Genomic DNA, 13,445 nt, shown 5'->3' with positions numbered 1-13,445 from the left:
TCAGTTAGTTTCCTAGAGTGATTGTTACTGATCTGTCTCATCACTGCTGTTAGTTATATCCTTGCCTAGTTTTTACTGTATTACTGAGCAAAGTTAGACTGTATTAATAATGAAAAGCCCAGTTTTGTTATCTGTGTTGAAATTAGAGAATATCCTACTTTAGTGTGCTAATTTTATGACTATTGCTGTTGTTTCTAAGGATAAGAATAACATTTGAGTCTGTACCATATACCATATACTGTTTTAAATGTTTTACAGGCTTAAGTTTCAGTAAATTCTCACAACCCTGAGAAGGGTAGGTACTACTAGTATTTCCACTTATTAGGTGAAAAAACTGAGGTTTAGAAAGAGTATTATTTCCTCCAAATTATGCAGTGTTAGGTGCCTTTGTTGGATTTCAGGTGTAACTTTGCTGTTAACTGTAATGGCTGCTTTTAAGACAAACTAAATTTGAATTGGTTTTATTTGAGAGAAAAAAGCTCCTGCATTTTGTGATCTTTGTAAAGTTGAAGCAACTTAATATTTATCTTATGTGCTCCTTGAATATATCTTTATGATGGGAGTCAGATAACTTTGATGTCCTTTTTTCTTAGACCAGACCAGGGTATCAGCCATCTGGAGAATCTGACAAGGAGAACAAAGTGCAGGAACGTCCCCCAAGTGCATCTTCCAGTAGTGACATGTCTCTGTCAGAACCTCCACAGCCTCTTGCAAGGTAAAAAGGGGAGAATGAAAGGTGATTAAGGTTCTTTCTTTCCATGGTATTAGTATAGTGGTCTGTGCTCAGTGAATTTTATTGATTGACCTTCTTGTGAAGAAGAGGTTTATTTAGAAATTGGTTAATATCTTCTGATGGATACTTAAGCATGGTATACATCTATACTTACTGCATGCTCTATTCTATTGTTCAACTCTTGCCTGTTCTTTCATATCTGGTGTAAATATCAGTTCCTCCTGGGGATCACCTGCAGTTGGAAGCACTCTTGCCTTCTCTGACGTAAACACAGATAAATGTTTGTCAGATAAATGAATCACAGTGAAATTAATATTTTTAAGTATTTGTGTTGAATATTTTTCAAAAGGCATTTCTGTATCCGTAACTATTCAAAATTTCTTCATATGACTCTTGTATCAACATGTCTTACCTCTCAAAAACTATATTTGGATATGCATATGAACACACGGACAAGGACTAAAAAGGGATTTGATTTGAATTCAGATTGGTGAATGAGGGCTATTTTACCTTAAATTAAGAAAAAAAATTTTTTTTTGGCTGTAAAGTGTGCAGTAAAGTAAAAAGAAAAAAATAACAAAAAAAGCCTATTTGTCCATGAAAGTTAAGATGATTTTCAGATTACATGGTTATAAGTTATACTTTGAAATAACCGTTTTGGGAATAAAAATCAAGTCACTTAACCAATTTTGGGTTAATACATATGATTCTCTCGCCCCCTTGCTGCCCCCTTCACCTCCCAAGAGAATAATAATATTGATAAAAATAGCTAACATTTATTGTTTGTTACGTTTCAGGCTCTGATCTAAGTACTTTGCCTATATCATTTTATGTAATCCTTGTAGTTCTTTGAGTTCTCTCAGTTAGTTTATGCTTAAAAGCACAGCATTTCTTTTCCTTGCCCTTCATGTTCCATCATTCTGCATTAGCTACCTGGAAAACTCCAAATTACCTATCTGACCTTGAAGACCTTGAAGATCTAGCTCAAAAATCAATTTCCTTGGCTATCAGAGTTCATTGTTCCCTATCTATACCCTATTCAACTTTATATATCTTTATATTAGTACTTAATGACATCGTGTTTAGCTGTTTATTAGTCTCTCATCCCTGCTAGATCTTCTGAAACTGAAGAGTAAGGATTAGGTCATAACTGGATTAAATCTTTCCATTTTTGTGTACTGCTATTCCTCTACCATCAACACAGAGCCTGCCACAAAATTGTCATTCTAAATACTTGAATTTAAAGATCTTGGGTTTTTACTCAGCAGTACCTTTTTATTTATAACTTTCTTTGTATTTGTTTCTACCAGCTTAATTTGGGCACTAATAACCTCACACCTTGCGTTTGTAATAGTCTATATTCTGTGATATAGAATCTATTCACTAGTCTTCCTTTATTCTGCTTTCATAGCAGTCATTCAATATACAAGACTGCTACCACATAACCTTCAACCAAACCTTGTATTACATGCCTCTCATTTCCCTTATCACCCTGGTTACCCTCCTCCAGATGACTTTTTTTAACTTAATTGGTAGGACTTCATATTTATTCATACTAGTTTGGTCTAGGGTTGCAGCCTGTCTAAATAACTTTGAATCATAATTCGATAATTTGGGTTAGGCATGCCTCCTAACTTTCTGTCATCTACAAATTTGATAAGCATGTCTTCATGTCATCATCCAAAAATAGTGGACAAGACCAAGGACAACACCTCATGTTATTTTTTCTAAGGATCTTCTTTTTTTTTTTTCTTTTTGCGGTATGCGGGCCTCTCACTGTTGTGGCCTCCCCCGCTGCGGAGCACAGGCTCCGGACGCGCAGGCCCAGCGGCCATGGCTCACGGGCCCAGCCGCTCCGCGGCATATGGGATCCTCCCAGACCGGGGCACGAACCCGCGTCCCCTGCATCGGCAGGCGGACTCCCAACCACTGCGCCACCAGGGAGGCCCTCTAAGGATCTTCTTAATAGTTAACACCAGTCTTTAACCTTTGTATAGTATTCCTTAATATACAGGGAGGTTGTCTATAATCTGGAAATATAAGTGAATTATATAATGTCATCTAGGGCATCTTTATTCTGTTTCTAGCCTTTAAGGACGCCCTATCAACTTTTCTTAGAACTAGATTGTAATATTCTCATTTCTTTAGTATGTACAATGTTAAACATAACTGTTTGGTGTTTATTAAATATGTGTTGATTAGAGTAATATCATGCCTACAGTCTTAAGCATTTCTCTTTTATGTAACACTACTTTTAAAGAGAAAGGTAGAGCCAATATTGTAAAAAATTTTGTCCACAGAGTTTTAAGGGTTATAATGCCTTCTCCTCAATAGTTTAAAAAATGTGTCTTAGTTGAAGAAAGCTGTTTACAAAACAGTATGTATGATAAGATTTCATTTTCATGAAAATAACATGAAACATACATGTAGAAAAATGTTCAGAAAGATATAATTCTTTTTTAAAATATTTATTTATTTATTTACTTATGGCTGCATTGGGTCTTCGTTGCTGTGTGCAGGCTTTTCTCTAGTTGGGTCGAGCAGGGGCTGCTCTTCATTGCAGTGCACGGGCTTCTCATTGCGGTGGCTTCTCGTTGCAGAGCACGGGCTCTAGGCACGTGGGCTTCAGTAGTTGTGGCACGCAGGCTCAGTAGTTGTGGCACACGGGCTTAGTTGCTCTGCAGCATGTGGAATCGTCCTGGACCAGGGCTCAAACCCATGTTCCCTGCATTAGCAGGCGGATTCTTAACCACTGTGCCACCAGGGAAGTCCTAGAAAGATATAATGAAATAGTGATAGTGCCTCTTTCTCATTGGTTAGCTATGAGTGATCTTTATCTTTTTTATCCTTTGTCTGCCTGTCTTTTTTTTTTTTTTTTTGCAGTGGCTATGCATTACTCTTATAATCAGAAAAAACAACACTTAAAAAAAAGGGCTTAGTTATGAGGTCCTGTGTTAACTAACATATTGTAACTTTCATTTCCAGAAGGGATTTGATGGATCCTACATGGATGCAGCCTGACAGACTGAGTCCACGAGTCCACCATTCTCAACCACAGCCTCTTGTTGGAACAGCTGGAAATTTACTTTCCCATCTCTTGAGTCTAGAGCATGTAGGAATTTTGCATAAGGATTTTGAATCCATTTTACCAACTAGGAAGAATCATAATATGGCTTCAGGGCCATTAACTTTTACACCTCAACCATATCTGACCTCACCAGCTGCTCATCCAGATGCCTTGTTAAAACCTAGTGCTAGCCAATATAAGAGTAAACTGGATCGTATTGAAGCCTTGAAAGCAACAGCTGCTTCTTTGTCCAGCAGGATTGAAAGTGAAGCTAAGAAATTAGCTGGGGCTAACATTAACTATGGGTCAGTATGGAACACTGAGTATGATGTGCAGCGAACACCCCAAGAAGATGGACATTGGACCAAGGCTATAAGTCCACCTGTGAAAGAGGATGCAGAAGATGTTTTCTCTGCTCGAATTCAAAAGATGCTGGGAACCTGTGTGTCTCATGCAACTTTTGATGATGATCTTCCTGGTGTAGGCAACCTTAGTGAATTTAAAAAGCTTCCTGAGATGATAAGACCTCATAGTGCCGTATCAAGCTTCAGAATGAGATCCCCTGGTCCCAAACCAGAAGGGCTGCTGGCACAATTGTGTAAGAGGCAGACTGACTGTTCTAGCTCTGATATGCAAGCTTGTTCTCAAGACAAAGCCAAAATGTCTCTTGGTTCCAGCACAGATTCAGTGAGTGAAGGGCCTCTTCTTAGTGAGGGTAGTCTCTCTGAAGAAGAGGGAGGTCAAGATGGACGGTCCCCTTTGAAGTTAGCAGAAATCTTAAAAGAAAAGGAATTTTGTGCTGGAGAAAGAAATGCTTATGAACCCATCAAAGAGTTTCAGAAGGAAGCTGAAAAATTTTTGCCACTCTTTGGGCCCATAGGTGGTACACAAAGCAAAGGACCATGGGAAGAATTGGCAAAGGGAAGTCCACATAGTGTCATTAATATTTTTACAAAATCATATAAATTATATGGAAAAGGTGAGAAAAATAAGTAACCCTTGTAATATTTGTATGTTATCTTAAGATAAATTATTTCATAATTCTGTACAAGATAGTACTTAACTATACATTTTCATCATTCATTACAAGGATTGTAGAGATTTATTATTGTCCAAATTAATCTGAGTTATCCACAAGCTTCAACTAGAGTATTCTAATTTAATCTTTAAAATTTTAGTTTTTAGCTGTTATTGTCATAAAACAATGGTTGGTGGTTATAGAAATTTTGGTCTAATTTAAAGAAATTCATAGGTGATGTTCAGGATTGGTATGTATCAAGTGTATACTAGGTTTACTGTGACCAGAGTTATATATTTAGATAGAAAATAAGTATATTTCTTAAAACAGTGATTTGTGTGTGAATCACTGGGAATATAGTGGTCAAGAATTGAGAGGGGCAGCTGCAGTAACATTTCTAATGTGGAAACAGATCTATTACTGTTTGTCAAAACTAATTTTTAAAAACAGACTTTGAGAGTAGTGTAGCTATATATTTGGGTCCTGAAACAATAACTTTTAAAGTTCCCTTCTTATCCCTGAAATCCTGCAACACAACTTTTCCTTTTCTGTGGTGGCCTCAATTCCTTCAAGTCCCTTTCTCTGTTCTTCTTCTGTAGGTGGATTCTACACATCTTATGCTAGTATAACCTTAGAATTCCCAGGTTAGAGAGTGAGGCTGAGCCCTAAGTCAGCCGTGGATACTGTGGTTTTTCATTTCCATTCTACATAGTGAGCAACTTATCTGACAAATGAATTGATTTCATCTGTTCAGCTTATGCTTAATTGGGTATCCCATTGCATTTTCCTAGAATTTATATTTAGCCACTTCGGTATGATCTTGTGCAGACCTATATGTGCTATTGATCTCTTTTGTTTAACACTTATTTCTATAGGTGATAATTTTAAAGTTCTGTGGATATTAAAGTTCTTTTGATTATAGCAAAGTGCTTTTAAATCAACACTCTCCATTTTTTTTCGCAAGAAAGTTGGATTTTTTTCTTAAATCCTTCTGTTAGATTTTCATTAAGATATTATACTGAAATGTTTAGAGTTGAAATGATCTGTTATCTGGGATTTGTTTCAAAGTAATATTTGGGGAGAGTTACAGATGGAGGGAATAGGAAGTTTAATTGAAACTAGATCGGTCATGTATTGATAATTGTTAAAGGTGGGTGATGGATGCACTGGTTTCATTATATGATTCTCCCTACTGTCATGTATGTTTGAAAATTTCCCTAATAAAAAGTTAAAAATGTATTGTTAGGTCTAAAGATAACTTGAAAAGAAGCCCTAATGAAAGCCCTAATGAAAGAATGAAAAAGCCCTAATGAAAGCCCTAATGAAAGCAAACTAAAATGTCCCTAAATCCGTGTTGTTAATCTCCAGGTTATGGAATGCGTTGCTTATAGTTTTTTAAATTTTTGTTTTAAAACACATTTCAATTATTACTTTTGACAGGATTTGAAGACAGGTTGGAAAGAGGAACATCAGCATCACGGCCTTTGAATGCCATCACAACCCCTCTAAGCAGCATTTCATATGAAGATGATTTTGTCTCCTCTGCAGGGAGTGGGACTTTGACAGAAAAAAAGCCAGCTCTTGAACCCAAGTAAGAAGAATATGTTGACAATATGGAGCAAAATCTGAAGAGTGAGAAAAATGTACAAATGAGAACTATGGTCTGAATATTTGTCAAATTTTCCTTGTTTAAAGATAGCATAGTGGTTATTAAGAGAGTGGGCTCTGGATCCAGACTGTGTGGGTTTAAATACTGGCTCTCCTAATTATTAGTTCTTTGTCTTTGGGCATATTGCTTAATTTCCCTGTGCCTCAGTTTTCTTCTCTGTTAAAGTGTTATGAATATTCAATGAAATACAAAGTATGTAGAACAGGGCCTGGCACATAATAAGCAAAATACAGGTTGTTAAATCAATCTGTGAATCCCCAGTAGAGGTTAGTATTGGGAAAACTATCCCATGGTATATTAATGTGAGATGATTAAGAAATGGTTTTCTGTGATAGAATTGAAGATGACTAGATAGACCCTTGACTTCATGATCCTAAGTAATCAGTAAATTTTTTTATAATTGGGATAACATCTAAAATTTTGCAAATCTTTGAAAAATAACAATATTATAACATTAATATTTATTGAGCACTTAATGTATAAGGCACTGAGAGGACTGAGTGGGCTTTACCTGTATTAACTCATTCTTACAATAGCCTGATATAAGTATTTTTGTTATTATTCCTACTTGAGAGAGGAAACTGAAGCACTAAGGTTGTTACTTGTACAGCATCATATAGTAAGTGAATCAGATTTTGCCAGAGAGAATTTCCTCCCTAAATTTTGTTACCATATAAAATAATCTATAATTACTCACATGCAGTATAACTTTCTTCACAAATTACAAGTTGTAATGTACATAAAATTATTGGATGATCTTTTAAAAATTAGTTATATCTAGCTGGATTAATGAAAATAAGTATTATTAAGATTATAGCAGGAGAAATATAATTTAAAATTTTGAACTTTAAAGAAAAGACTAATTTTTAAATCAAGACTTGCAAGGATTTAATTGTGTTGACATTTAATATCACCAGTCAATATGATTTATTGCATTTTATTTCTCACTTGAAGTAGAGCATATTAAATTATTGTTCCCTATAAGATTATCAGAAGGAAGTTAATAAATTATAAATTTGAATAGAAATTGAGGCCACATTTTTCAGTATCCAACATTATATTTTTTTCTTTTATGTGTCTGAATTACCCATTTTTATTGGTTTCACTTCAGTAAAAAACTGCCTGAGACTTTTCTCAGTAATAAATTGAGCCATAGGGAATAATCCAGGTTTCTGGTAGTAAGAAACCAAGAAAAGTGGAAAGCGTGTTTGATTATAGTTATATTCTCCTTGTGACTAAATAGATTTTAAAATATTTATAGTTTGAGCTGTGATTTGAAACTTTTTATTTCTTGCTTTAACCACTATTACTTATTCTTTGACAGTACTGGTAGTAACAGTTTAGGCATTCAGGAGGATCATTCTAGCAGAAAGTCAGCCTATGATCTTTCCTCCGTGGATGTTGCCTCCCAGCACTCATCAGGGGCCCAGTCTGCTGCGTCGTCTCGTTCATCTTCTTCTAAAGGAAAGAAAGGAAAAAAGGAAAAGATAGAATGTAAGTGGAATTTTACATGGTAATTTTTTTCTCTTACCAGTGACTTTGTGATAGTGATCTAAAGTTATGATTTCATTTCATAAGTTAGATGAATTTCTTTATGATAATATAATTGGCTTTCATATTTATCATTACAAATACCTTTTGATATATGACATTATAAATCTTACACTTAGTACAAAAGGAATACATTAACAATGATAAAAAATTAAGGATTGTAGATAAATAATCATGCAAGAAACATAAATCCCTATTGATTCTTCTGCTCAGAGGTAACTACTATTAATGTTTTTGGTGCCTATTTTTCCAGTATATACATAAAATCAGGCATACTCCCACATACATTTTTATTTAAAAAACAAGTGAAATCATATTGTCTTGCAAGTGCTGTTTAAAAAACTTTATATCATGTACATTTCTGAGTGTTATTAAATAAATATAATACTCAAGTTTCCTTATCTATAAAATGAAGATGATAATAGATGCTTTATATGGTAATTTCGAAGCTTACATGTATAATGTGTACATCTCATTTGCTCTGTAAGCCTAGAGGTGAGAAGATAACAGTAATTAGGCAAAGGCTTCTTAAGCTCACCGGATGGTCCCTAGGGAATGATTTTGCCTCCAAAATTCTTTTTTCTTTTTTCTGATAGTAAAAAATTGCTCATTGAGTTAAAAAAAAAAGGGGGGGGGAGGAGAAATCTGTAAATATAGAAAATATTTAAAAATTAAAAATCACCTGTATTCCCTCTACCTAGAGATAACCAATGTTAACATTTTTTTAGATTTTATTTTAGTTTATTGTGGTAAAATATACATAATGTAAACTTCATCATTTTAACCATTTTCAAGTGTACAATACAGTGCTGTTAAGCACATTCACAGTGTTGTACAACCATCGTCATTACCTAATTCCAGAACTTTTTCATCATCCCATGCTGAAACTCTGAACCCATTGAACAGTAATTTCCCTTTCCTGCCTTCCCTGAGCCCCTGTTAACCACTGTTCTACTTTCTGTCTCTATGAAATTGACTACTCTAGGTACTTCATATAAGTGGCATCATGCAATATTCGTCTTTGTGTGTCTGGCTTATTTCATTTCGCATAACGTCTTCAAATTTCATCCATGTTGTAGCATGTGTCAGAATATCCTTCCTTTTTAAGGCTGAATAATATCCCATTATATGTATTTACCACGTTTTGTGTATTCTTTCATCTGTTGATGGATATCTTGGTTGTTTCAACCTTTCGGCTATTGGGAATAATGTGGATGTGAACACTGATGTACAAATACTGTTTGAATCCCTACTTTCAGTTCTTTTGTGTGTATACCCAGTTGTAGACTTGCTGGATCAAAAGGCATTTCTATATTTATTTTTTTGAGGAGCTGCCATACAGTTTTCCATAGCAGCTACAACCTTTTACATTCTCACCAGTAGTGCACAAGGGTTCCAGTTGCTCCACATACATACTAAAATAACCCTTGTTGTTTTCTGGGTTTTTTTTTTTTTTTGAAGAACAGACATTCTAGTGGATGTGAAATGTTAACATTTTTAGTAAGAATCCTTACAGACAATCAGTAGGCGTATGTAAATAGAAAACGTTACATGTACAAGATCATATTTTATGTGATTTTTTTTCCTGTTAATGGGTTACAGATACCTTTCTGTGTTAGTAAATATGGATAACCCTTTGTAGTGACTCCCTAGTGTTCTGTTATTTGAATATATTGTAATTTATTTAGCCAATTCCCCATTGCTAGACATTTAGGTTCTTTTTTTTTTCCCTATTATAAACACTGTTGCATTGAATAGCCTTACAAATGCATCTTTATGCATTTGATCTGGTTCTTTCCTTTAAGAGAAAATCCTAGAAGGGAGATAATGGGACACTGAGTATGCCGTGCTTAAAATCTGGATACATTTTGCCAAATAGCTCTTCAGAAAACTAGTGCCACTTTATACTTCCAATGTGAGAGTGCTAGGAATAGATTCTTTTTAAATCACTAACCTAGTATAATTCTCTTGCAGATTGGAAGTGTTCTGAAAGTCTTTGGCAGGAACATTAGACATCATTTTATCAACACTTCCCAAAGCCTGTCTTTTCTTGTGAAATACTGATTCAGTGCAATAGGCTGTTTCATAAGTATTCTGAGGATAAAAGAGCTCCATGGTTCCATAAACTTGGGAAAAGCTTTTAGAGTGAAACAGGCTTCTTTCTTGCAGGATTCATCAACACTTTTATTTTTTTTTCTTTTAATTTTTTTCAGCTGTATTAAGGGATAATTGACAAATAAAATTGTAAGGTAATTAAAGTGTACATCGTGATGATTTGATATACATATATATTGTGAAAGAATTCCTTCCATCTAAGTCCGTTAACTAACACATCTATCACTATATATATATATTGGTGAGAACATTTAAGTTCTACTGTCTTAGCAAATTTCAGTTATACGATACGGTGTTACCAACTACAGTAACCATGTTATACATTAGATCCTTGGACCTTATTTATCTTACAGCTGAAAGTTGGTAACCTTTTACCAATATCTCCCTATTTCCTCTACCCCTGACAACTACTTTTCTACTCTGTCCTTTTACGAGTTTGGATTTTTTAGATTCCACATATAAGTGATATTATACAGTATTTGTCTTCCTCTGTCTGACTTATTTCACTTAGTACAGTGCCCTCAAGGTCCATCCATGTTGTTACAAATGGCAGGATGTCCTTCTTTCTCATGGTCGAATAATATTCCATTGTATATGTACCACCTCTTTATCCCTTCATCCATTGATGGATGGTTGTTTCCATATTTTGGCTGTTGTGAATAATGCTGCAGTGAACATCAGAGTGCATATATATTTTCAAATTAGTGTTTTCATATTCTTTGGATAAAATCCCAGAAGTGGAATTGCTGGATCATATGGTAGTTCTACTTTAGTTTTTTGAAGAACCTCCATACTGTTTTCCCTTTAGAAAACTGTCTGTTCAGTTCCTTTGCCAATGTTTTAACTGGATTGTTTGCTATTGAGTTGTGTGAATTCTTTATGTATTTTGGATATTAAGCCCTTATCAGGTATATGATTTGTAAGTATTTTACCATAGGTTGTCTTTATTTTGTTGATGAAGACAAAATGTGGAAGTTTTTTAGTTTGATATAGTCTCACATATTTACTTTTGCTTTTGGTGCTTGTGCTTTTGGTGTTCATCAACACTTCTAATGTGCTAATATGGATTATTTATTTTAGGATGAGGATGAGGCTATAGTATGAAGTATTTTTCAAATTTATTTGACCACAGAATCTGTTCTTCCATCAGCATGTTACATTAGAATTGAGCAGAATACATTTTGGGAAATGCTGATCTTGCTCAAAAATGCCGATCTTTGTTATGTTAGTGTCTCACCTAAGGTTACTAACTAGTTACTGGCGAAGCCTAGATTCTGGCTTCTAACTCCTAAATCAAGTGTACCTTCTACTGCAATATATTGTACAAGTTAAGATACCATGATATATTAAATATATGAGTATATAGACAATATGATTCAGTATAGGTTTTAAAAATTATAATCTAAAACTTGGTTAGGTGAAATACAGATACTGTCTTTGGCTTTCACTTTCCCTGATCCCTCTCACAATGCCTTAAAAAAAAAACCATATATTTTACTTTCCACAGCAACAACTTAAACTTAGTACTTTATCCCAAAGTTCTAAGATGTGTAAATTTTGTTGTATATGCTCCATCTGGTGGTGAAAAAGATTGTCTGCATGCTCACTCAGCTCCTTCCCAGTGTAGTTGAAAACAGTTGGTAGATTAAAGTGGTAATCATAAGAAAAAATTATTTATCTTAATTTAACTTTAAAACATATAAATATACTTTCCTTTGGCAGTCTTTTAAACTGTGGGCAAACGTTTTCTTTGTATATAGGTCCCTTGTTTGGAGTTTAGATCTTTCTTGCTTAGACCATTGTATTGTCTACAACTTCTAGTTTTTTAAAATCAAGAACAATTTTTCAATTGTGTATTTTCGAAAAAATATATTAAATGAATGAAGTATTTTTATTATAAGAGTACGTCTGTATTATGGAAAATTTAGAGATAAACAGTATTAATAGCTTGCTTCTAGCCTAGGGATCATGAATAGATTTTAGATTATAGAATCCTTTCTCATTGATTAATAATCGTCTAGATTATTTGTGTGTTTTTCTCCCCATTATGATAATGCAGTCAGCATATTTAATTCATTGTATATATCTTTACATAGCTTCCTAGGATGAATTACTATGAGTCAGGTGGAATTTCTGAGTCAAGGGCTTGGCTGGAAGATGATTTTTATTTATATATTTTTTGAGTTGTCCTCAAGAAAGGATATATGAGTTTGCACTCCCATGAAAATGGTGTACGAGTATTATTTCCTGTGTGTACTGAATGACCCTCAAGGTTTCATTACTTTAAAAATATTTGCTAATCTAATAATGAAAAATGGCATCTCATTGAAGTGATTTGCATTTCTTTGATTGATAGTTGGGTTTGATATTTCTCATACGGTAAGACTGTTCTCATTTTTCCTTTTTTAAACCAAATTTTAATGAAAAATTGTTACCTCATTACTATCACTACAGCATAATATAGCATAATTTTTAAATTTACCTATTGTTTTTTTTTTTGGTTTTTTTTGTTTTGTTTTTTTTTGCGGTATGCGGGCCTCTCACTGTTGTGGCCTCCCCCGTTGCGGAGCACAGGCTCCGGACGCGCAGGCTCAGCGGCCATGGCTCACGGGCCCAGCCGCTCCGCGGCATATGGGATCCTCCCAGACCGGGGCACGAACCTGTATCCCCTGCATCGGCAGGCGGACTCTCAACCACTTGCGCCACCAGGGAGGCCCTTACCTATTGTTTATTGGTAAAAATAGCTAACATAAAATTTGCTATTTTAACCATTTTTAAGCGTACCATTCAGTGGCGTTAAATTTATTCACACTGCTTGCAACGAAGTTTCACTACCATAGGTCTCCAGAACGTCTTCATCATCCTGTACTGAAACTCTGTACCTACTAAACAGTGACTCCCTATTCCTCCTTCTCCAGCCCCTGGCAGCCACCGTTCTGCCTTCTGCCTCTATGAATTTGACTAGGAAATTTAACCATTGTTAAGTGTCCAGTTCAGTGGCATTAAGTACATTCACGCTTTTGTGCAACTATCACCATTTTATCCATCTCCACAACTGTTTCGTTATCCCAGACTGAAACTCTATACCCACTAAATAATAACTCTCATTTTCTCCTCCCTTTAGCCCCTGGTAACAGCTGTTCTACTTTGTGCATCTCTATGAATTGCCTACTCTAGGACCTCATATGGGTGTATAATCATACAATATTCATTCTTTTGTGACTGGATGGCTTATTTTACTTAGCATAATGTTGTCAAAGTTCATCCATGTTGTAGCATGTGTCAAAATGTC

The 13,445-nt window shown here is 34.9% G+C and overlaps 1 protein-coding gene across 3 annotated transcripts in view; it reads left to right on the top strand.

Moving 5' to 3' along the window:
* The window catches only part of CEP350 (centrosomal protein 350), a 144,427-nt gene that overhangs the window by 37,309 nt on the left and 93,673 nt on the right, over nucleotides 1-13,445 (top strand). For all 3 annotated transcript variants that reach the window (XM_060091184.1, XM_060091185.1, XM_060091183.1), the window contains exons 11-14: nucleotides 594-715; nucleotides 3,719-4,779; nucleotides 6,259-6,409; nucleotides 7,812-7,981. In XM_060091184.1, coding sequence (XP_059947167.1) covers nucleotides 594-715; nucleotides 3,719-4,779; nucleotides 6,259-6,409; nucleotides 7,812-7,981 — 1,504 coding nt within the window. The remainder of the gene's footprint in view (nucleotides 1-593; nucleotides 716-3,718; nucleotides 4,780-6,258; nucleotides 6,410-7,811; nucleotides 7,982-13,445) is intronic.

This window comes from Mesoplodon densirostris, chromosome 2 (genome assembly GCF_025265405.1).
Source record: "Mesoplodon densirostris isolate mMesDen1 chromosome 2, mMesDen1 primary haplotype, whole genome shotgun sequence".
Taxonomy (NCBI): Eukaryota; Metazoa; Chordata; class Mammalia; order Artiodactyla; family Ziphiidae; genus Mesoplodon; species Mesoplodon densirostris.
The sequence above is the reverse complement of the archived record's forward strand: the minus strand, read 5'-3'. Positions and strand labels throughout refer to the sequence as shown.